The 22,762-nt window shown below is 34.1% G+C and overlaps 1 protein-coding gene across 7 annotated transcripts in view; it reads left to right on the top strand.

The window, feature by feature from the left end:
- The window catches only part of LOC124952249 (sestrin homolog), a 94,583-nt gene extending 72,644 nt beyond the window's left edge, over positions 1-21,939 (top strand). For 5 of the 7 annotated variants that reach the window (XM_047501801.1, XM_047501802.1, XM_047501804.1 and 2 more), the window contains exons 6-11: positions 13,404-13,574; positions 16,291-16,473; positions 16,640-16,880; positions 16,969-17,234; positions 17,820-18,194; positions 18,444-21,939. In XM_047501801.1, coding sequence (XP_047357757.1) covers positions 13,404-13,574; positions 16,291-16,473; positions 16,640-16,880; positions 16,969-17,234; positions 17,820-18,194; positions 18,444-18,530 — 1,323 coding nt within the window. In that variant the 3' untranslated portion in view covers positions 18,531-21,939. Of the gene's footprint in view, positions 1-1,789; positions 3,244-10,471; positions 11,255-13,403; positions 13,575-16,290; positions 16,474-16,639; positions 16,881-16,968; positions 17,235-17,819; positions 18,195-18,443 lie in introns of those variants that run through there. The other 2 variants (XM_047501807.1, XM_047501808.1) reach the window with 2 other exon arrangements.
- The last annotated feature ends 823 nt before the right edge of the window (positions 21,940-22,762 follow it).

The following is a 22,762-nucleotide window of genomic DNA, read 5'->3' as shown; positions in this document are numbered from 1 at the left end:
ATTTATTTTAATTACGAATTGAGCGATCCATGATCTCTAACGAAAGGGGGTGGTAGAGGAAGTGGAGGGAGTAGGCAAAAGCAGAAGCAGAAGCAGTGGTGGAGGTGAAGGAGGAGGAAGAGGAGGAAGAGGAGGAGGAGGAGGAGAACGGTGATTCGTGGACTTAAGGAGAAAGAGAAAGAGAAAGAGAAGGAGGAGGAGGAGGTGGAAAAGGTGGAAGTGGTAGAGGTAGAGGTGATTTCCGAGCGACGAAGCTTATAATAGCATATGGCAGTGCTGTAACGAGAGGCGCTTTCCCGAGCGTTGACCCCTTCGCGCTTCCAACACTAACCTCGCCCAAGTAGTCGCTCCCGAGAATACAAAATAACAGAAACTTTACGGTTGTTCGTCGTAGCACTCGAAGGATCGACACGATCGACTACACGATCTTCGTGAAAAAATTATCGGATTCTCTCTCTTTGCCGCCCCCCCCCCTCCCCCTCTCCCACCCCTCTCTCTCACTCTCTCTCTTTTTCTCTGCCATCATTTTATTCGTCTTTTTAACCAAGAAGATCTATTCTCATTGTTGGATCTATCTCCGTAATAACCCTCTTACGTAAAAGGTCTTTTATTCGTCGACAATAAAAAAGATAAAAAAAAAAAAAAGAGAGAGAAAAGAGTATCAAAGAAAAATTCAAGAAATGTCATGTCCTTCCATCTCGCGTTTCGTTCCTTTTACAAATATACAGGCGAACGCGCGCGATCAGAGTCGTTATCCTTGGTGGCTTTAAAATCTGAAATCTAGACTCGCAATTAGAGCCAGCTGTTGTTTCGAACGTAATTAAATATGTCGTTCAACGTTAGAGACTCTCTCTCTCTCTCTCTCTCTCTCTCTCTCACTCTCTTTTTCTCTCTATTGTGATTTGTAAGTTCGATCTTCGAAGAGCTCTCTTGTTGTCGAGGTCAGGATATTATAAACTCTCTTAATACTCGTTTTGCGATATTCTACATGTGTAGATTTATGATGCGAAGAATTTATCATCGGTATTATAGATCTAATAAGAAGGAATATAGAGAAATAATTAGAGAGAAATTAACTTTCTTATGTCGTTAATATAAATACTCATTCGAAAATAAAGAGACAAAAGAAAAGAATTTTCTTCGTTGTTCTTTCTACTTTTTTTCTTTCTTTCTTTCTTTTATTTTCTTGTCTCCCTCATCTCTCACCTCTCTCGGAAAAAGAACACCTATTATCCTCTTTATATTTCTTTGATTTATAATAAGATTTTATTTTCATTATTACGTTCACGAAGTATTTCCTAAAGACGAGATAAGAAGATTAGGACATGTTAGCTGTGATCGATCAATGGCTGGTAAACGTTGTATAGATACATCGTCAACAACGGCAATCGTTGCGTCATCCGATTCTTCCTTCTTACCTACGAAGATGGTGCGCTATCAATCCTCTCATTCGCCGTTTTTAATGATATTCAAACGATTAGGATTCGACACGATAGCTTTGAGAATACTAAAAGACACGATAGGGTATATTACGAGAGGAAATGAGACATCGAATAAATGCTCGATAAATGTTCCACCTCCGTTGCTCTGTTACATCCTAAGAAAATGAGTTGATATTTTTAGGTCGGTTAATACCTCTGTTGCTAAGGCATCAGCTGATCGAGCCGGCTGCTCGCACACTTTCAGTGCCGTATATTTCTAATACTTATATTTCTATGTTTCACTACGAACGATCAATCGGATTTTTAAAATCATATCGTATTCATTTTAAGTAATATTTCGTAATTGATAATGAGATGAGATGAGATAAGACGAGGTAAGACGAGGTAGAGTGGGATAAAATGAGGTTAGGGAAGTAGAGGATGCGTTGTAATTAAAGAGAAGAAAAAGAAAATAAAGGAAAGAATTAAAAGGAAAATCAAAAGAACAATAATAAGGAAGAAAAATGAAAAAAAAAAAAGTAGCCCTTTAAATAGTTTAACATTTAAAGATAAAAGTAAAGAGGAAAGGTTTCTTTGTGTGATGCTTTGGAAACGTAAGAGCGTGTACGACACTGTCGACCAATGACAAGAGCGAAAAGCCGGCTCTTTCCCACCACCGTGAGCTTTTTCTTACCCCCACTCTTGTACGAGCCGGCCAGATGATCGCTCGGCACGAGCGCACGGCATCGAGCCGTCATCCGGCGTCAGTTAGCAACCGGCTCTTATAGGAATATGACACGACTTTTCAATCGTTAGTCTCGCTTAACTCGTGATGTTCAGTGTAACTTGATTCTTTATATTCTCGTGTTCCTATAAGTCTCTTCTTATTATAATCCATTTGTTGCATATTATTTTATTACCTTATTACACTTTAATTTCCATCTTCCATTACAATATCTAACGTTCTCTTTTTCTTCTTCCTCATTTTTTTTCTTTTTTCCTTTTCTTTCCTTCTCTCTCATCTCCCCTTATAATCCAATTGAGAGTTTCTAAATCGATATTAATCGATATAAATACGACGACTATCGTTTTTTTCCTTTTCTACTTCTTCTTCGTTTCGATAAATATTCTTTTGTTTGCCTCTTTTTTTTTCTCTCTCTCTTTTAATATTTCTTCTTCAAAATATTTTTTCCCTTCTAAATCCTGTCCCCGTTGGAAATAAATGAAATAGAAAGAGCAAACGAATATCGTAAAACGAGACGGAACGCGCGGTTAGTAATCAGTCTGTGATATTATTATGACTGGTAACTACTTATCGTCGTCGATATTTCTCGAGAGTGACGAATTAAGGACGTGTTACGGTAAAGGCAGGCCAAACGTGAAAACTCTGCGGTGATTTTCTCTCGACGAAGAGAAAAATCTTTCCTGTTTAAGAAGAGAAAGGACACACGCATCGATCAATCCGAGCTTCGCCTCTCTTCGCCTTTTTGTTTGTTTTTATTTTTATTTTTTTTTCCCTCCGCCATCTCTTCAATTTCGTCTTTAAACTTTCTTGTAATAATAATCCGAGAAAGATAAAGAACGAGTGCGAAAGAAAGAGAAAAAGAGAGAAAGTCAAAAAGAAAGAAAAAAAATACGAACGTCATCGTCATCATCTAGTCGACTTTTTCTTAAACAACCCAATCGTCTTTCGTGTATATCTAGTGTAATTTATTAAAATCGAAGCAAAATTCCTGTCGCACACGAGAACGAATACTGCCAGGAAGCGGATACTATCGCTTATCTTGGTGGTGCCTTCAGAATGGGACAAATTGGAAATGATGTAAGTTTTTTTTATCCGTTATGTGTTTCGCTTTTCTTTTTTTTTTTCTCCCTCTTTCCTCCTCCTCTTCATTTTCCTCCTTTTGCTCTTCTTCTCCGTGCTTTTCTCTCTCTCTCTCTCTCTCTCTCTCTCTCTCTCTCTCTCTCTCTCTGTCTCTCTCTCTCTTTTTTTTTTCTTCCCCATTTTCTCTTTTCCTTCGAGACCAAAATTCGATTTAGAAATTGAAACGAAAATTTATCGAGGAATAGTTACGAGATCCATCCTTCTTCTTCTTCTTCTTCTTCTTCTTCTTCTTCTTCTTCTTCTTCTTCTTCTCAGAAATATACGATTAAAATCTCTTAAACGATTTTCTGTTCTCCCTCGTGAGATTTGCCGTGAATGACATATATATTTTATGTATATATGTATACGCGTGTCACGCGTTTTGTTGCCCCAACGAAAGTGCCTCGATATATAGGTTTTATGTTAATTTAGAAAATCGAATCGCCAAGAGAGAGAGAGAGAGAGAGAGAGAGAGGAGAGAGAGAGAGAGAGAGAGAGAGAGAGAGAGAAAGAGAGCATTCTTGACGCGTTCATCGAGTTCGATAAAATACATTTTACTCCGGCGTTTTACGTTTTACGAGATCTTCGATTGGTGCCTCGTTGTAGTACTACGATTGAATTCTTTCGATCGGAGTTCACAAAGAATCTCTTCTTTTCTTTCCCTTCTTTTTTTTTCTTTTTTTTTTTTTTTTTCTTTTCTTTTCTTTGTTTTTGACACATAGAAGTAACTCACGTGCGATCGTGTAGTTAGAAATTTATCAATGTTACGCGATTTTTACAGAATCACCGATAAAAATAAAGAGTAAGTAATATCTCCCCACGAGAGAGGAAAAAAAAGCCGCAGATTTGTTGAGATAGCTTTTTACATGAAACAGAGAGTCAAAGTTAAACAGAGAGAGAGAGAGAGAGAGAGAGAGAGAGAGAGAGAGAGAGAGAGAGAGAGAGAGAGAAGGAAAGAAATGATAAGAATCAATATCATTCGAACAAATTGCATTTTCCTTAAGACAACAAAAAGTGAGGAAGAAGGATAGTGGATAAAGAAAAAAAAAAGAAGGAAAGCTTCGAAAAATTTGTCCGATCACTGAAAGAAAAAACCATTCCACCTGTTCGCTCGATCGAATATGTCGATAAGCACTTCGACTACGTGCATATACACACGTATATTTAATTTTCGTTGTGTTTAGTAGATATAATACTTCCCAGATACGATAATTCCACTCGACTGAATATGTGGCACACGGTGATTAATTTCATTCAAATAAAAATATCTCGACGCTCTATAGGTTCTCAAGCGAGTTATCGCAACGGATATGAGCGAGTTAAATAGTTCAGCCGTACTCCGAAGCCACCCGTTGCGAAAATTATAACGAGTCTCAATCGATCTACCAATGAAAATGCTTTGCTAGTTTGTTTGGATCTTTTATTTTTGTTTTCTTTCTCTCTCTCTCTCTCTTTTTTATCTCTTTTTTTTTTCTCTTTTTATAACTAAGCATAAAATCAAGATATCTTTAATACACTGTGACAGTCTAATAGAATATTAGACGGTATTTAAAACGAATCTAAAACTTGTCTCATTCCCCGGATATATTTAAGCGGATATTATTAATTTTCTTGTCAAAAATTATATATCTCTAGATCGTACGCCGGCACTTTTGACACACTCGCATATATTCAAGCTAATAAATAATATACTTGAAATATTTATATTTGCGATTTTGTTTTTTTCTTTGTTTCTTTCTTTTCTTTTTTTCCTTTTTTTTTTTTTTTTTTTTTTTTTTTTCTAATATATGCAGATTACATAGTTGATATGTATTATCAGTAAAATTCATAAAAAAAATTTCTGGTGACTCATAGTCACCGAACTAATGTTTTATAGTTACCTACTGTTTATTATAATAATTGTGATTCATGTTTCCATAGTTCCACTTTCATTCGTAGCTTTCAAAATCGTTTTGAACTTTTATCGAAACTTTACGAAACTGAACGTTTGAAAACAAAGTCCATATAGATTTAACTTAAGTTATCACGTTGCATCATATTTAAAGAGTAGCTTTGTTACTGCCAGAAGAAAAAAAAAAAACAAACAAAAATTAAAAGAATATATCGTCTAGTTCAAGCGCCGATAGCCACGCAAGAAATTGTCGATGCTGTTTACGTCACTTATGATGCAATCGTGTTTTAAAGCCAAGAAGATGCTAAGAACAACAATGCTAGCAATTCTAGTAGCATCTCGGCTAAGGACGTGTGTTTTCAATCGATATTCTTCGTGATCGCGACGATCCGACATGAAATGTTTTTTTTCTCTGTCTTTTTTTTTTTTTTCATCTTTTGATTATTAAATAATTTGTATATTTTTAAAACTTGTTAATGATCATGGAAACATGTGTCACCGATATATATATATATGTGTGTGTGTATACATATATGTATATATACACATGACATCGAAGTAGATTACGAAACTGAACGCATTACTTACGTCTTCTTTATTCGTTTCATATCTATGTAAACACACGCGTCATCCATTAAATTTGAATTTTACGTATATAACGCAAATGACGATACCGGTTTAACCAATTTCCGTTGGATATTCATATCGACTAGATTGTTAAATTTCATCATCAGTTTGTCGTTTATAAGATTTGCGTGTATGTGTTTATATGTATATATGCTACATATATATGTGTGTGTGTATGTATGTATGTATATATATACATATATATATATATACATTGTATATATAATCAAATCGAGACTTTATCAATCCATTGGACGTTAAGCGACAATTCGTGTTTGGTCACGATCGTGACCAACAATTTTATGCACGACACATGTTGCATCGTTAGACATTGGTCTAGCACTGTGCAACGTCTCGTGAATCATTCAATTCCCACATGAATTTTTAACAATGTAACGTTGGATTTTAAACTTTTACATGCTAATATTTTTGTGAATTTATCTTTCTTTTTTTTTATGTTCGTTTGTTTTATTTAAAATTCAAATAAGTATTAACGAATCGTAATACGCTCTGCTGTTTCTTTCTTTTTTAAAAATCTATTTTGACGATGTGGCAAAGGGGAGAAAAGAGGAGAAAGAAGCTTCTTTCTCTCTCTCTCTCTCTCTCTCTCTCTCTTTCTCTCTCTCTCTCTCAAACTACATGATGACGACATGAGGACGACATGAGGACGACGACGAGGACAACGATGACGACGACGAGGACGTCGTATTAGGGCGAGAACAAAGAAAAACTGAAAAGGGTCGAAAGAAGCCGAGTTGTTGCGTCAGATTCGTCACCTCTTCCCTCTCTTTTTTCTTCGAGTACTTTTACGTACAGCCTTCGAAATCGACAGATGCTACTGTTGTATCGTTATCCTTCGTGTTTATTTGTTAACTTATGTCAAGAACGAGAGAGATACAGTGAGAGAAAAAGAGAGGGAGAGACACTTGCTTTTATATCTCTTCTCTCTCTCTCTCTCTCTCTCTCTGTCTCTCTCTTTCTCTTTCTGTCACTCTCTTTTTCTTTCTCTCTCTAGCTCCTAACATTCGACGGAGAAAGGGGCAATGTATCGTTTACGTTTACACAGAACGAGTGATCTTTCGTCACATGTAATCGTAAAAACATTCTGACCTCGCGAACGTTATCTATTTTCTTTATTTACATACATATACACTATGTATATGCATATGTATATATATTAAAGTCTGATATATATGTACGTATATATATGTGTGTGTGTGTACATATATATAAGGCAGTATATATATATATATATGTACATATATAAGTATATAAATGCTCGTGTACGTTAGTATCTTCTCGTCTCGCGTCATTAATTCAAAAGAGAAAAGTTCTTTTTTTCTTCTCTTTTTTCTTTTTTCTTTTCTTTTTTTCTTTTCTTTTTTTTTTTTTTTCTTCTTCTTATCGAAAATAATCATCGCGTTTCTCTTCGATGCGCTTTCCTTGTGACCCACTTTCTATATACTTTTGTCAAATTCCAAGCTAATATATACACAAATATCTACATTTCACACGAGATCATTAGCCAGTAATGATCATAGATCGTTTTAACATCGTAAAGGATTTTATTATTAGCTTTTACACGTGAATATTTCGTAAAATCAGAGCCATCGTATAATCGATATTGATCATAAATATATAGAAGAATTTTTATATACCCTATAAACATCGTTTTATTATATATCGTGATGTTTATTATTAAGTTTATGTTTTGACGACGAACTCTCGAGTATCTAAAAATCTTCAACTTATTTTCTTTTTTTTGCTTTTTGTAAAAATTAAATCTCTTAAATATTTATTTCGTATTATTATATGAATATGTATGTATATGAACTTTATTGAAATAACATTGTATCATTTTTCTTTGATCAGATTTTGAAGAATGAGTTGCTTTCTTTCTCGAACTCAATTGATTGCAACGGTTCAACAGATTTACATATTTCTATTCTCTCATTTATGAATCCGGAATTCATTCTTTACCTTTGACATTTAGCCTTTTTACTCGAGATTATCGGATAAAGTAAAGTTTGTTTCTCTTTCTCTCTCTTTTTTATTTCATTTTTAATTTCTTATTCCTTTTCTTTTTTTTCGTTTCTTCCTCAAACGTCGGTTTGTCGTTTTCTTATACGTTCACGACCGATGAGGGAGAGTTAAAGGAAGGTGAAGAAGGAGTGAGAGGAGAAGAGAAAGAAGAGAATATACGCATCTTCGAAAGATTTATCAACCGAAGAATATGTTACTTTGGAGTCCCTCATTCCCTCCCACTGGTAGTTCCCTTATTTTTTCTCCTTTTCTTCCTCTCTCTCTCTCTTTCTTTCTCTTTCTACTCTTTCTCTCTGTTCTTTATGTCGAGATCTCTCTGTAGGTCGTAAAATTGTTTTCCAAGGCAAAACCGGTTCTAAAGATCTGAGTTCTGGTTTCCAATGTTGTTTACGTGCGGTCATAGGCCGCCTTCGCTTCTCGAAGGACCTCGAATGGCCGAGGCACGTACGAGTATACATACATACATACATACATACATACATACATACATACATACATACATATATATATATATATATATATATATATATATATATATATATATAGTTGGTCTTTACAGGTTCCTTGTCTTGACACCCTCCAGTTGCCTTTTTTGTGTGCCACCGGTAAAACGACATAAAATTCTCTTCTGAATGAACAATACGCAAGTCAGAATGTTTCTCCGTCTTCTTTTTTTTTTTTTATGTATACCTTTTCTCTTTTAAATCTTTTTCTAAACTAATTTGATTCCTCGTAATGGTTACATAATGCAAATTTAGATAGCATGCGATCAATCACATCCTTATTTTTTCTTTTTTTTTTTTTTGCATGTTTCTTTTTATGTTTCTTTATTGGTCGGTATCTTCGAATTTGCGGCATATCGAAAATTCAAAGCGCGTAGAATCTGTTCTCGGAGTTGGTCACTGGGACAGAAAATACGAGAATGAGAGAGAACATAAAGACACGCACTGTTAGTGAACGTGTAGATACTCGTTCTAACGCGTTTGGACATGTTCAGCTGTGGAAGGAAGAACAGTAATGTAGAGAAAAAATGAGAGAGAAAGAGAGAGAGAAGTTGAGATAATCGTGAAAGCATCAGAGACGGAAGATTGGATAGTGGGGGATAGGTACGGTTTTCTTTGTCACGTGGCGTACAGCCAATCGATATGCTGACAACGACGTCGAACGGACCAATCCGATGTCGGTAGTCTCGCTTGGCCTAGCTCTAACAGTGCCATCATCCACTGATAAGAAAGGGAGCATCGAACTCACGAGTTTTCTTTGTTCTCAATGCTTTAGCTTTTATCCTTCTCTCTTCTATTTCTTTTCCTCTCACCTTTCACGTTTTATATAAAACACGGCTACTATTGTTGTTGTTGATGTCTGATGTTGATATTGTTATTGTTGATGTTCTAATTTCACTAGTTTCTTATTTTCAATTTTATTTTTCTTTCATATATGTATATGTGATATATATATATATTAACATTCATTTATTTTTATTATTTTTCCTTGAATGAATATATTTACTTTTACTCATATGTAAGTACCTATATGTGTGTGTGTGTGTGTATGTATATATACATAAATAACACTTTCGTATATTCAACAAAACTTTCTTATTGGCGTAATATGAAACATTATGCAATACGTCGTCTGGGTCTTCGAAGTAAACGTTATTTCGATGTTCGTCGTCGTCGTCGTCGTCGTTCCCTCTAGCTAGTAACAGAAGACACAGCAAACGTTGTTGCGTCGTTTGACATTTCGATATCCTCCGTTCCTCTCGGCGTTTCTCTTCCTAAGACATATGCGGGCACACCCAGCTGTCCGTAATAACGACTTGGTAGAATCATCATAAGACCTTATTATAACGATATTCTTATGTACAGTTAAAGCAAGATGTTTTCTACAGCTAATGCTAATCAGCTAGCTATCGTATTCTTCTACTCCGATCTTTCCAAAAAAAAAAAAAAAAAAAAAAAAAAAAAAAAAAAAAAAAAATAATCAATGGATTTGTCTTCCTCGTTAAAGCCCATAAAGATCGATATATTTTGACGGAATAAATATGGTTGTTATCTAACGAACCAAGTTCTTTGATAATTTGTCATCGATAGGATAAGTCAAAAAGATTATAATAAGCCTTTTTTTTACTGTCGTGATAATATGTTTATGCGTTTTTCGTTGAATTAACGAGATTGTTATATTTTAATTTTGATTTGTTACATTTTTATATTACTCAATGTACGTTGTAGAAATTTTAAAATTTTCTTTCTCTTCTTTTTTGTTTTTTTCTTCACTAATGGTTTTCTTCGTAACTGCTATGATTCTTTGGAACGACCCTTAAATATCGTTGCCTCGAGGAAGGTCCACATTTAGGTCGGCCAACGCAACGACTCCTATGGATCGAAAATGCACGACACGCACACGTTAGAAAGAACCGATTTACGGTTTATCAGTATTTTTAAATCATGTTCTCGATTAGATTCCCGTTTGAATCGGATCTTTATAATGGATACCTTTTTTCTCTTTCTTCTTTTTTTTTTTCTTTCTTTTTTTTTTCTTTCTTTTTTCTTTATTTTTTCTACATTTACGATATCGAGAGAAGATATTCGTGTTTTTATTTTATGCAAATTTTAACGTAAATTTAATTCTAATTTTTGTGGAAGATTTTGATAATGTATTTATTTATGTACAATAGACATACGTGTTTATGACATTATTTATTTAAAATCAATTAAATGAATTAATTTATTCTAATGGAAAGAGTTTCTTTCCATTCCACGAGACATTCTATCATTTTTTAATAGAAATCTAAGGACGTTGATCGATAAGATTATTATCGGCACTCGATTATTATTGTACTTGTATAGATTAACGTTCGAATCGATTTCTTTCGATCTAAACAAATATGTATGATAGATATCGATTCTATTTGTATCATTCAAAGTCGAATAAATCGAAAAAAAAAAAAAAGAAAAAATCAATCGGATTAAAACGTCAATTTATATAATCCGAATTGAAACAAAGACGATAATCTTATTTATGAATAAAATTAATTTCGATTTGGGATTCGTTACGAAAGAATGAATTTTGGTTCGTTTTATCCTGTTAATACGGATAAAGATCTTCCATACTATTCCATAAGCATACGCGCTTTCGTAAATACCTTAAAAGAAATTTTCGACGAGAGAGATCGAAAATATTTATCGAACGAAACGACAAGAGATAATCGTATGTTCCGAGGTCAATATATTTATGCGTATGGTATGCGACAAACAAGAGTTTTTCGATTACGAAAGAAAAAGAAAAAGGAAAAAAAGAAGAAGAAGAAGAAGAAGAAGAAGAAGAAGAAGAAAGAAGGTCGTTAATTTTCTTAAAGAAGATGGAAAACTCGAAAGAAAGAAATGATCCTTTAAGATCGGATCTTTGGTAAATGGATTGATATCTAAAAAGCTTTTTAGGATATATCTTCGAGGATATGTTAAGTCTTTAAATGTAACTCACTTAAAACTCTTCCTTTAAATCTCTATATCTTTATCAGAATTATCGATGAAGTCAAATGGAAAAAAAAAAAAATAAATAAATAAATAAAACAACAAAAAAGAGAAAAGAAAAGGAAAGAGAAAACGAAAAAAGAAAAAAAAGCGAAACACATTGGGGTGGTCCTCTTCCCCGAAGATCTCTTATCGTTAGGACGGTTAAGATTTCGAAAAGAAAGGAGAAGCTTGTTGAGTGATCGTTCCCGAAGTTACGATTCCCGCTCGAAAGTTATTCTTGTACGGTAGTTTTGGACGAGTTTTGGTGGAGGTGAAGATAGAGATAGAGGAGAAGGAGGAGGTGATGGTGATGGTGGTAGGAGAAACGCGTGCGTCGGAAAGTACGCGAGTGCGTGCGAAACGTATAAGGGAGAGAGAAAAAGTAATGTGCCACACGCGCGGGCTTCGTGCCAAGAGATGTTGCCAAAGGAAAGACGCTTCTCGGAAGGACGGTACTTTGCTGGCGAGCTTTTCCGAAGATGCAGCCAAGTCGCCTCCAAGAGTTAATTCAGTAACACCTGTCTTCGCAGTCAAATCCGTGCCAGCTGATCGAGTTCCTCTCTCTTTCTCTCTCTCTCTTTCTCTCTCTCTCTCTCTTTTACTTTTCTTTTCTTCTTCACAATCGATCGACTTACGGAGAATAGTTCTCTTTCGCTTTCCCTGTCGTTCATTCATCGTTCCAGTTCTTTTTTTTTTTCATTTTCTTTTCCCTTCCTAACATTCGTAAATTTATATTTTATATTTGTTCGCTGTTTAAGATTTGAAAAGAAAAAAGAAAAAAGCGAAAAAAAAGGAAAAAAAAAAAAAAAAGAAAAAAAAAAGAAGAACAGGTAAAATCTTTTTATGGGTCGATATTTAGATGATTATTCTCTCGTTAGATCAAGATAAATGGTTCGATCGCCAACGCTCTCTCGTCTAACCTACCGGTTTGCGTCACAACTCGGATTCGTTGTGTTGTTTCGTCGTGGCCGGAGAAAGTTGGCGCCAAGCAACGAGAAGTGCCTTTTGCGTTCGATTCCACGTGCGACGATGCAGGGTTGGCAACCTGTTACAAGGTCATACTCGTGTCGGTCACGGTCACGTTAAACTATCCGTATGATTTCTCATTCTCTCTTAGATTATCTTTGATAATATCTCTAAATGGCCAGTTAAACTAATTGAACAATTAACTGCGCCGATCTAAAGGACCCCCACGAATATGTAATTGTTTGAATGAACAGCACGTGATCGTTGACAACGTATTACTCGTCTACGCACTCCGATCCGTAACTTATTTATAAATATTATGATAAAAGCAAAATAAAAGTTTTCTTCTTTATATTATTAACGTGCACGATATTATTAGATTTTATAATTTCTTTTTAGGCGTCATATCGACAATAAAAAAATTTTTTTAACTACGTAAAAACTTTGCTCGTTCGTTTGGCAGATGACGCAAGACAAATAACCGATTACGAGAGAAAAAGAAAGAGAAATAAAGAGAGTGAAAGAGAGAGAATTGACCCGGAAACCTCCTTCCGTCGTTTTCGTCGAGCGAAACGAACAAAACAAGAGGATGATGCAATTCATCATCATCCCAAAAAAAAAAAACGCGTCTCTCAGTATACTGCATCTATTTTCCGGCTCCTTTTTTTTTTGTTCTTTCCGGTTCTTTTTTTTTTTCTTCCTTTTTTTTTTTTTCTTTTTTCTTTTTAAAACAACAAAGCAAACGAAAAGTGGTTCCGTCTACTTTTAATAGTCATCTCGAGTGCTTTTCGATTGATTGATCTCCCATCGAATCGACGATAACAACGAGTTTTTTTCGATAAATCGAAATGTTTGAGTTATATCTGGCTATCAAAACCGAGCGGTCTACCACGCGAAAACTAATTAATATTTTCAACGATATCAAAAATAAGTATTTACCGTTAAGTCATCGAACGTTTACTTGAGATTTCTATCCGTTAGATTTCCGATATTTTCGGCTTTTTTTATTTTATTTTATATTAATCAATTATTTCATAGAACTATACGTTTATTTTTTCTTTTCTTTTCGTCCACAGACACGCATATTGTTGATGGATGCTTTCCTTCAGAACAACAGATTGGACCATGTCTCCAGGGTAATGTCATCGCATCCCTTGTATTTAGACCACTTCCTTCGAACTCAAAATTTCATCCTTAGGGGTGATGGACCGCTTCCTTACGATTACAGACATCTCATAGCCATTATGGTGAGTAAATAATTCGTTCATTTCATTTTCGTTTTTTTTTTTTTTTTTCTTTTATTATTATTATTATTATTGTTATTGCTGTTTTCTTATTTCGATCATTTCGTATCAACGTGAATCGTAAGCAGGCGTGTGTGATCGACGAAGGAAATACGCGTTAACGTTGGTACGACAAAGATAACAAACAAAATACTTACGTAATTGAGCAGTTTTTTCTTTTTTATTTCTTCGAAAGGGGGGGGGGGGTCATTTCATCTTTTTAGCAAATTGAGAAATATTTCAGTGATAATTCTCCGAGGATTTTCTTGCCTAAAAAATTGTTTACTCGAACCAATTAATACGAGAATTCGTGTGGTGTCTCTTTTTTTATTTTTGTTTTAATTTTTTTTTTTTTTTTTTCCTTTTAAATTCCGTTGATATAATATTTGCTAGATCAGCTATTATCAATCTCGTCTTTGTCAAAGGTTATCAAGAAATCCGAGTAAATGCAACGGTAGTTTCATAATATGTGCTGTTCTTCGCGTCGTAAAGATTAGGTTCGAACGATTTGTTAGGGTAAAAAATAATCTATGTTTTTTCCGCCAATAGGAGGCCTACTTTTAGCGATTAATAAGAGTAACGAGAAATGAGAAAGGAAAAACGAAGAACGATCTGAAAACGAAAGTAAAAGCTTTTAGATGAGAATTTAATGGACATCTTTCTTGAAATAAATATGTTCGATCGAAATTAAATCCCTTTGTCCCTTTTAGTTTTCATCAAATTTACGTTAAAGTTAGATTACTTACGTACTAAATGACGATGGAATTTCCGTTCTTCAAGATAACGATAAAAGCATAATTTTAGTCCTTTACCGTTGTCTCTTGTCGCGAAGTTCATTGCTTTGGCACATAGACATTGTACTTTATTCTTTTCTTTATAACGAAACGATACGAATCGAATAAAATCGTTTTAATTCATCCGATTACACGTTCAAATGAATGAATTAACGTCAATATTTAAAATATACATACTGGTAACGAATTCGAATATACGTGTAATATCGAGATTCGATCGAAATTAATTTATTGACGATGATGATTGAGGAAAAAGATAGAAAAGGAAAGTAGAAAATAAACGGGCATGAAAATAGATTAGAATGATCGACTGAAAAACACTTTATCTCGTAGAAGGAAGAAGGGGTAAAGGGGAAGTAGACGGAAAAAGACGATAAGCGATAAGATATCTGAAAAACACCTTGCTCGCCGGTAAACATTCGATTCCGTGGTTCTATCTCACTTCGGCAATCGTCGTTTCTTTCTATCTCTTTCGTTTTCATATTAAGATCTTCGATGCACACTTCGTTGAGAAAATACATCGCTCGATTGCCTGCATTTTGATCGTTGAAGCGTGAGCTTCGCTAACTTTTGCGGATAAAAGTTATCGAACTTTAGTCTCTTCATTGCTTTTTCAACGAGTTTATCGTTTAAAGGAACTTTTCTCTTGTTGACGGAAAAGTTTTTATATATATCTATATGTATATAAATTTATATGTACACCCACACACACACACCCACACACACACCTATATATATACTATAATAATTATAATGTATTCATATATATATATATATATATATATATGTATGTATGTATGTATTTATATGTAATCTGAATTAATTATTGTTTTTTTTTTTCGAAAAATTATCTTGTATTTTAATTCTATCAAGCATCATATCGAAATATTTTTTTTTCTTTTCTTTTCGAAAACAATTTGACATACTGACCCCTATTGTCATTACTGTTGCACGTACTCACCGATAATGATACGAAATTAATATTATCGATATTTCTCAATATCGAATTATTTTTATTACTTTAGCAGTCTATGCGACGCTATGCGCGAGGTTACAATTTACGAGATGAGTCATGGAAATATTCAGACGCTTTGTGATATCGAATATTATCGGATTAGGCACAGTGTTCTTTAAATCTTTGAGGAGATATAAAGAAACTAGTGTATTGTATAAATATCATAAAAATTGGCCGCTCTTATTACGACGAATTATATTTATTTAAAGATCTATAAAATCGCTATTATATCGTAAAACTTTTATCTTTTAAAAACAAAAAGAAAAAAAATAATACTTATCTTATTATCATTGTTATAATATAAACAATTTTTTTTTCTTTTTTACTTGGAGACGCACTTCATGTAACACGATAATCACTCTATATCTACTCAAATCGTGAAAAAGTTAATCAATTCTAAAGAGTGTCAAACTATTTCTATGAGTGACTGTATATATATATACATCTATATCTTTATATCGCCGATGTATTTGTAGATATTATTTGCAAGCAACACACACACACACATACATATGCATATAAATATAAGTGTATATATAGCTACTGTCATCTCTTATCGCTTATCGTGTTTCTAGAGTCGATTGATCCGTTGAGTTCTCATAAACACATGTCTTGTTTGCACGTATCATTGACGTTGCTCGTATCACCTTCGCCTTTTGCACCCCTGATTTCTCCTTCTTCTCCACCTCGCTACTATTATTTTTTCTATACATGTATTATTTTCTTTTCTCTTTCTCCTTTTTTTTTATTTTTATTTTTTTTTTTTTTTTTATTTTTTTGTTTATTTTTTTCTTTCAACGTGCCAACGATATCACTTTACTATATTATGCTCGACTCAATAGAGATATTTAACGTTGCCATGTAATTTTAGGCCGCGGGTAGGCACCAGTGCAGCTATCTGATAAACCTGCAGAAGGGAGAGTTTCTTCTTCAGGGTGGTGACCCCTTGTGGCTTCAAGGTTTGAGATCGATCCCACGGAAGCTTCAAGATCTCTATGAGATCAATAAAATCTTAGCTCACAGGCCGTGGCTTCTAAATAAAACGCACATAGAGGTAAATGTTATATTATTTTCGAAAGTACTTGATAATTACTTCGTTAAATATTGATAAAGTTTAACATTTATACATGTATATATATATATTTTTTTTTTCTTTTTTTTCATTAATATTTTTATATATTTGATTTCTTATAACGTTCCTTTATATTTGATTTCTTTAGAAACTGACCAAAGGCGCGGACAATTGGTCCTTGGCCGAAGTCGTCCATGCGATAGTCCTTTTGGCCCATTTTCATTCGTTGTCATCGTTTGTTTTCTCATGTGGAATTAACGAAGAATTGGACAACGTAACTGGCCATCATTACAAGGAAAATATACAAGACAATAGCAATAAAGTGCCACCTGCCAAAGAAAAACTTTCTAGTAATCCCAAGGAAATACCCAATGGCGACGGCAAGACTGGTATGTTAGTTTGGACATCGATTTTTTTTTTATTTTCTTCAAGATATAACTCGAGAGATTATAAAATTTTTCATATATTTTGTCATAGAAAACGTACCGTCGCCGCCATCGTCGCCTAGCATAGTTGGTGAACAAGAGGTCGGTGTGGAAACTTTAATGGAACGAATGAAACGGCTTTCCGAAAAATCCGAGTCTTATCAAATAACGCAAGAGGAATTATCGAAAAGATTTGAAACGGTCGAAACGCAATCAGCCGAATTGGCAGCTGCACCTCAAAGGAGTAGCAGCATTCTTGATTCCGACATCGGCCTCTTCATCGACGATCCTACCTTCATATATCAAGATTTTGCTAAGGTATATTATCACGTTTATACAATGATTATATAACGTGTCATAACTTTTTATCGATTCTACCGTACATTCGTGTCACGCTCCGTCAAATTTCGTTATCAAGTTATTTAACTATCGAATGTTAAAAAAAAAAAAAAAAAAAAAAAAAAAAAAAAAAAAAAGAAGAAAAAAAGAAAAAAAGAAAAAAAGAAAAAAAGAAAGAAAGAAAGTAAGAAAGTAAAGAATATTCCAAGGTTGTTAACTATGAATACATAAATCTCTCTTGGTGGCTTAATCGTGTTCCTTTTGCTTGCGCAATGATGAATATTTAAAGGACGATAACGTTCACGTATCTTTTAATTTTCCCGGGGATGGAAAGAAAGAGGAAGATGAGTCAATAAAATGGCTCCTTCTCGTTGTTGGTTCTTTGCTCTTAAAAAAAGAAAAAAATAATAAATGGGAGCAAAAAAGAAGAAGAAGAAGAAGAAGAAGAAGAAGAAGAAGAATTATCTCGTCTACTCTATTTTCAACGGATCCGATCATAGTCAATAATAAGATAGAGTGTACAAATCTTGGCTATCCTTTAAAGCTTTTCTCTTCTATTTTTAGCGAGGTCAACTGAACGACATACCGACCTTCCGCGTACAAGACTATTCCTGGGATGACCACGGTTACTCGTTGGTGAATCGACTTTACAACGATGTGGGCAATTTCCTAGACGACAAGTTCAAGACGACTTACAATCTGACGTATTACACTATGGGTACGCATAGTAAGGTCGACACATCTCGTTTTAGACGAGCAATATGGAACTACATCCAATGTATGTTCGGAATAAGACACGATGACTACGATTACAATGAGGTTAATCAACTCCTCGAACGAAGTCTTAAGACCTTTATCAAGAGCGCTGTCTGTTATCCGGAACGCGTTACTAAGAAGGATTATGATCGTGTCATGAGGGAGTTCAAGCATAGTGAAAAGGTAAGTTTAAAATAAAAGAGAAAAAAAAAACAAAAAGGAACAAAAAAAAAAAAATAACAAAGAAAAAAAATAAAGAAATAAAAAAGACACTTCTTAAAGAAGATTATCTAGAAATTCTTACCTATTACGTGGGAACACAGTTTTTCTTGTTTGCTTTTTTTTTTCCTTCGACAAATACACGAAATTAGGTAATTTCTAATTATATTACATATATTATTAATGTTTTGTTTTGTTTTGTCTTGTCTTCAGGTGCACGTGAACTTGATGATATTGGAAGCACGCATGCAGGCAGAATTATTGTATGCTTTACGTGCTGTAATGAGATATATGACCTAAATGAAGACCAAATCGGGTCCCATCGTTCGCTTGGTGGTTGGATCTGTCCTGGTCAATCGGCTCGTTTATTAGAATCTTTCTTATTCTGATTTTTGTAATTCTCTTCTTTTTTTTTCTTTTTTTTTTTTTTTTTTAAATTTTTTGTTTGTTTGTTAAATTATTATTTTTTACGTTTCGAGTCGTGTGATGTTTATTTAGCGAGGCTTTTGTACCCGGTAGAGAAAGGATAATGAGCAAACGTGACACCGGTACACGTGATTTGCGCATGAAAAATGAAAAACGCGTCAAACGTACAAGACACAACACACGGAAACGCATATTACAGGATATCAGAGAAAGAGTAATATGTAGATACAACATTGAAGAAATTATACGCGTTTTTCTTGGATCTTTCGCTTTTCCAAGAGTTTATCAGTTAATCGTTAGCTTGAGCTTGCGTTGATGATTGAGGAAAAGACAAAGCAAATGCCTCGAAAAAAGATGGAGAACAGATCGTTCGAAATGATCCTCGATAAAATTCTTCGTCGCTGGAATCGAAAATCGAAATTATTGTAAGAATGAAAGCTCTGAGAGCAATGGAAAGATTACGAGAAGAAGAGATGATATATCATCAATTGTTTTATAGATAGAAAGACTCGCGTTTTTTTTCTTTTTTTTTTTTTTTTTTTTTTTTTTTGATGTGTGACAGCCATATACGTTCGGCTGTATTTTTTTCTTCTTTTCTTTTCTTTTCTTTTCTTTTCTTTTCTTTTCTTTTCTTTCTTTCGCTAATCCATCGGAATATAAAGTTTGTAAGGATGCAGCGAAAGAAATTAATATTGAAAAGGTGTGCTTCTTTATTATTATCTCTTGGCGAAAAAAAAAACTTCTTCGATATCATAAAATTTTCTATATTTTTCAAATGTACGATATACGTTATAATACCAAGAAAACATAAAGAGATAGAAAAAGAGAAGGGCGCGAAGGGGGCCTGAAATTGGAATTAAAATGAAAGACCACCGATCTTTTTGGGAATATCAATACATAATAAGGCATCGAATTATGTGCGCGCTTATCAACGAATTTCATGCCTTTAAGCGATCGGTAGCGTTGATACAGGTAATTCCCGTCTTTTACGAATTTATTCGTTCTGATCTCTTTCTTTTAAAGTGAGAACTAACATTTTCCGTAGACGGCAATGTAATAAATGTATGTCTTTTGTTCCTGACAATTAATATTTCCCATCGGAAATCTTAATAATTTTAAGTGTAGTATACCTTTTTTTAAAAGTATTATATATCATTTAAAGGAAAAAAAGAAGGAAAAAAAAAATAAACAAAAAATTAAAAAAAAAAAAAAAAAAGAAAAAAGCAGAAAAAAGAAAAAATTTGTGCATAGTTGGTAATTCGTAAAGTGGGAAGTATCTGTAATATTTTAATGATTTGTTCGCGTTGTTGATGGAGAAGTGAACGTGCTGAAATTTATAACATCTCGAAATCGGCAGATGTAATTTCTCGCAACGGCAAATGTAATTTTCGCTAGGAGAAAAAAGAGAAAAACAGAGAAAGTGAGAGAAAGAGAGCGAGAGAGAGAGAGAGAGAGAGAGAGAGAGAGAGAGAGAGAGAGAGAGAGAGAGAGAGAGAGAGAGAGAGAGAGAGAGAAGAGGAAAGAAAGGAGGAAGTAGTATATAAAACAGAAGAAAAGAAAGTTAGGAGAGAACGGAGAGGCTGTTTTAAAAAATCAAATTCACATAAGTCGTTTTATGATACACGAAGATTAAGGAATAAAACGTGGCACAAACTATACACGCGAAATATACGTTCTGTGATGGCATATAAATATTATATAACAAATACACGTACATACGTACATACATACATACACGTAACATACACGTATACATACATGCATACATACACGTATACATACATGCATACATACACGTATACATACATGCATACATACACGTATACATACATGCATACATACACGTATACATACATGCATACGTACATACATGCATACATACACGCATATATACGCGCATCATAAGCGCATACATAAGCGCATATATAAGCGCATACATAAGCGCATACATAAGCGCATACATAAGCGCATACATAAGCGCATACATAAGCGCATACATACGCGCATCATAAGCGCTACATAAGCGCTACATAAGCGCATACATACGTGCATACATACGCGCATACATACACGCATACATACACGCATACATACCTATGAACACACTATTATTATTCTTGCATGAACGATCAAATATGCATACATTTACACAAAAGTGCGGACACACAACATGACAAGCAAACAAACACAAAGAGAAAAGACGTATATACGCACGCTCGTTATTTACGTTCGACATAAGAGGAGAAAAGAAAGAAAGAGCATGAGAGAGAGAGAGAGAGAGAGAGAGAGAGAGAGAGAGAGAGAGAGAGAGAGAGAGAGAGAGAGAGAGAGAGACGGGGAGAGAGAGAGAGAGAGAGAGAGAGAGAGAGAGAGAGAGAGAGAGAGAATGCGTGAATGTGTGAGAGAAGAGATATTTGTCGTATTATACGTGCGAGAGGAATATATTGAAGATTATGTAGCGTTTGTAATTAGAGGTGTCTCTTTATTATATAACAATGTATGTACGTGCTCTAAATCACGAGAGCATGATTCTCGTATAATGATTCGGAGCAACTCAAGGTTTCTAGGATGATCGGTGGATCGCTGGATCGCAGACTTTTTCATATTATAATATCATTAAGAAAATTTAAGAAATTTCGAAAGACTTAAAAAGATTAAACGATTGCTTTAAGTAGTATTTTTTGTACGAGTGCAAAGAGAAATTTTCGTTCGAAAATTTTTTAAATTATCCTTTGTAAATGAAACAAAAAGAAAGAGGGAGGAAGGAAGGGTGAAAGAGAGAGAGAGAGGGAGGTATAGATTTTTTGAAAAAATCTGTTATCCAGCTTTCTTTTCTTGACATCGATGAAACGAGGCGAAACTAAAAGAGAAAGAACGGTGAAAGCTTTTGACCAACATTGACACCGTTTAATCGCTTTAAACGGTGTCTACATATCACTTGGAGAGTTTACGAAAGAACGACTCCTCGATCGTGGAGCTCCTCGGTCTTGGCGCCAATGCATGGCCGTAAAACAACGGTACAATCGTTTCATGCTTATCTCACTCGGCACGTACCCAAATCGAACGAGAACACTCTTTTTAGTCTTTGCGTCGAAACGACGAATCCATAAATTACTATATAATTTTTTTTTTTCCAAATTTATCGATTACTTTCACAATTGTTCGTAATTATTCGTAATGTATAAAGACGGATCCGATATCTCGTCGCATCGAGATTACATTTTATTTCAGAATTATTTATATACGCAGTTGAAGATTCGTAAATAATATATCTATAAACGCGTTTGATTCTTTTTCTTTCTTTCTTTCTTTCTTTCTTTTTTCTCTTTTTCTTTCTTTCTTCTTTTTTTCTCTCTTTTTTTTTTTTTTTTTTTTTTTTTTTTTTTTTTCTTTTTTTAACTATACTCGTCGTTTCAACGTAAATACGGACGTATATCTGTGTAATATCTTAAATAACTTGCCTCCTCGATTTTATCATTTCCAAAGACCTCCTTTGAGTTGATTTTACTTTAGTATAACCGTGGTAAGCGACTCGATATATATACATATATATATATATATATACATATATATGTATGTATGTATATCGAGTAATCTTTCGCGATACAGAATTAGATCTCGAAAGATTGAGGCGATCGTCGACCGACGTACGCCAGTATTTTCATTTTATAATTATTATTTTTGCGTTCGAGTCGTCTAGTCTTTCACGTTAACATTGAAAATTTCTTTTTCTTCCTTTTATTGTCTGTTAGTATGTTACTTTTCTTTTTTTCTTTTTTCTTTTTTTCTTCTCTTTATCAAGAGAAGTCAATTTGAAGACAATGCTCGATAAATAGAAAGAAAGAAAGTAAGATAGGAAGAGAGAAAAAAATGAATTGATAAAAGAAAAAGAATTTTCATTTCGAGATTTTCGTATATTTTTGTGATAATCAAATTTTTTTTATTGAATCGACTGAATGCCATTAATATTTATTAACATTTTCAATTGTAATCGTCGATATAATATTTGTGACAAACGTAGAGGCTCGTGATTGTTCAATGCGATTAATCAATTAATCGATCCAACGACGTGACCCTTGTCTTAAGCGATTTTAAATATGTTTCCC

Source organism: Vespa velutina, chromosome 10 (assembly GCF_912470025.1).
Source record: "Vespa velutina chromosome 10, iVesVel2.1, whole genome shotgun sequence".
Lineage (NCBI taxonomy): Eukaryota > Metazoa > Arthropoda > Insecta > Hymenoptera > Vespidae > Vespa > Vespa velutina.
The sequence above is the reverse complement of the archived record's forward strand: the minus strand, read 5'-3'. Positions and strand labels throughout refer to the sequence as shown.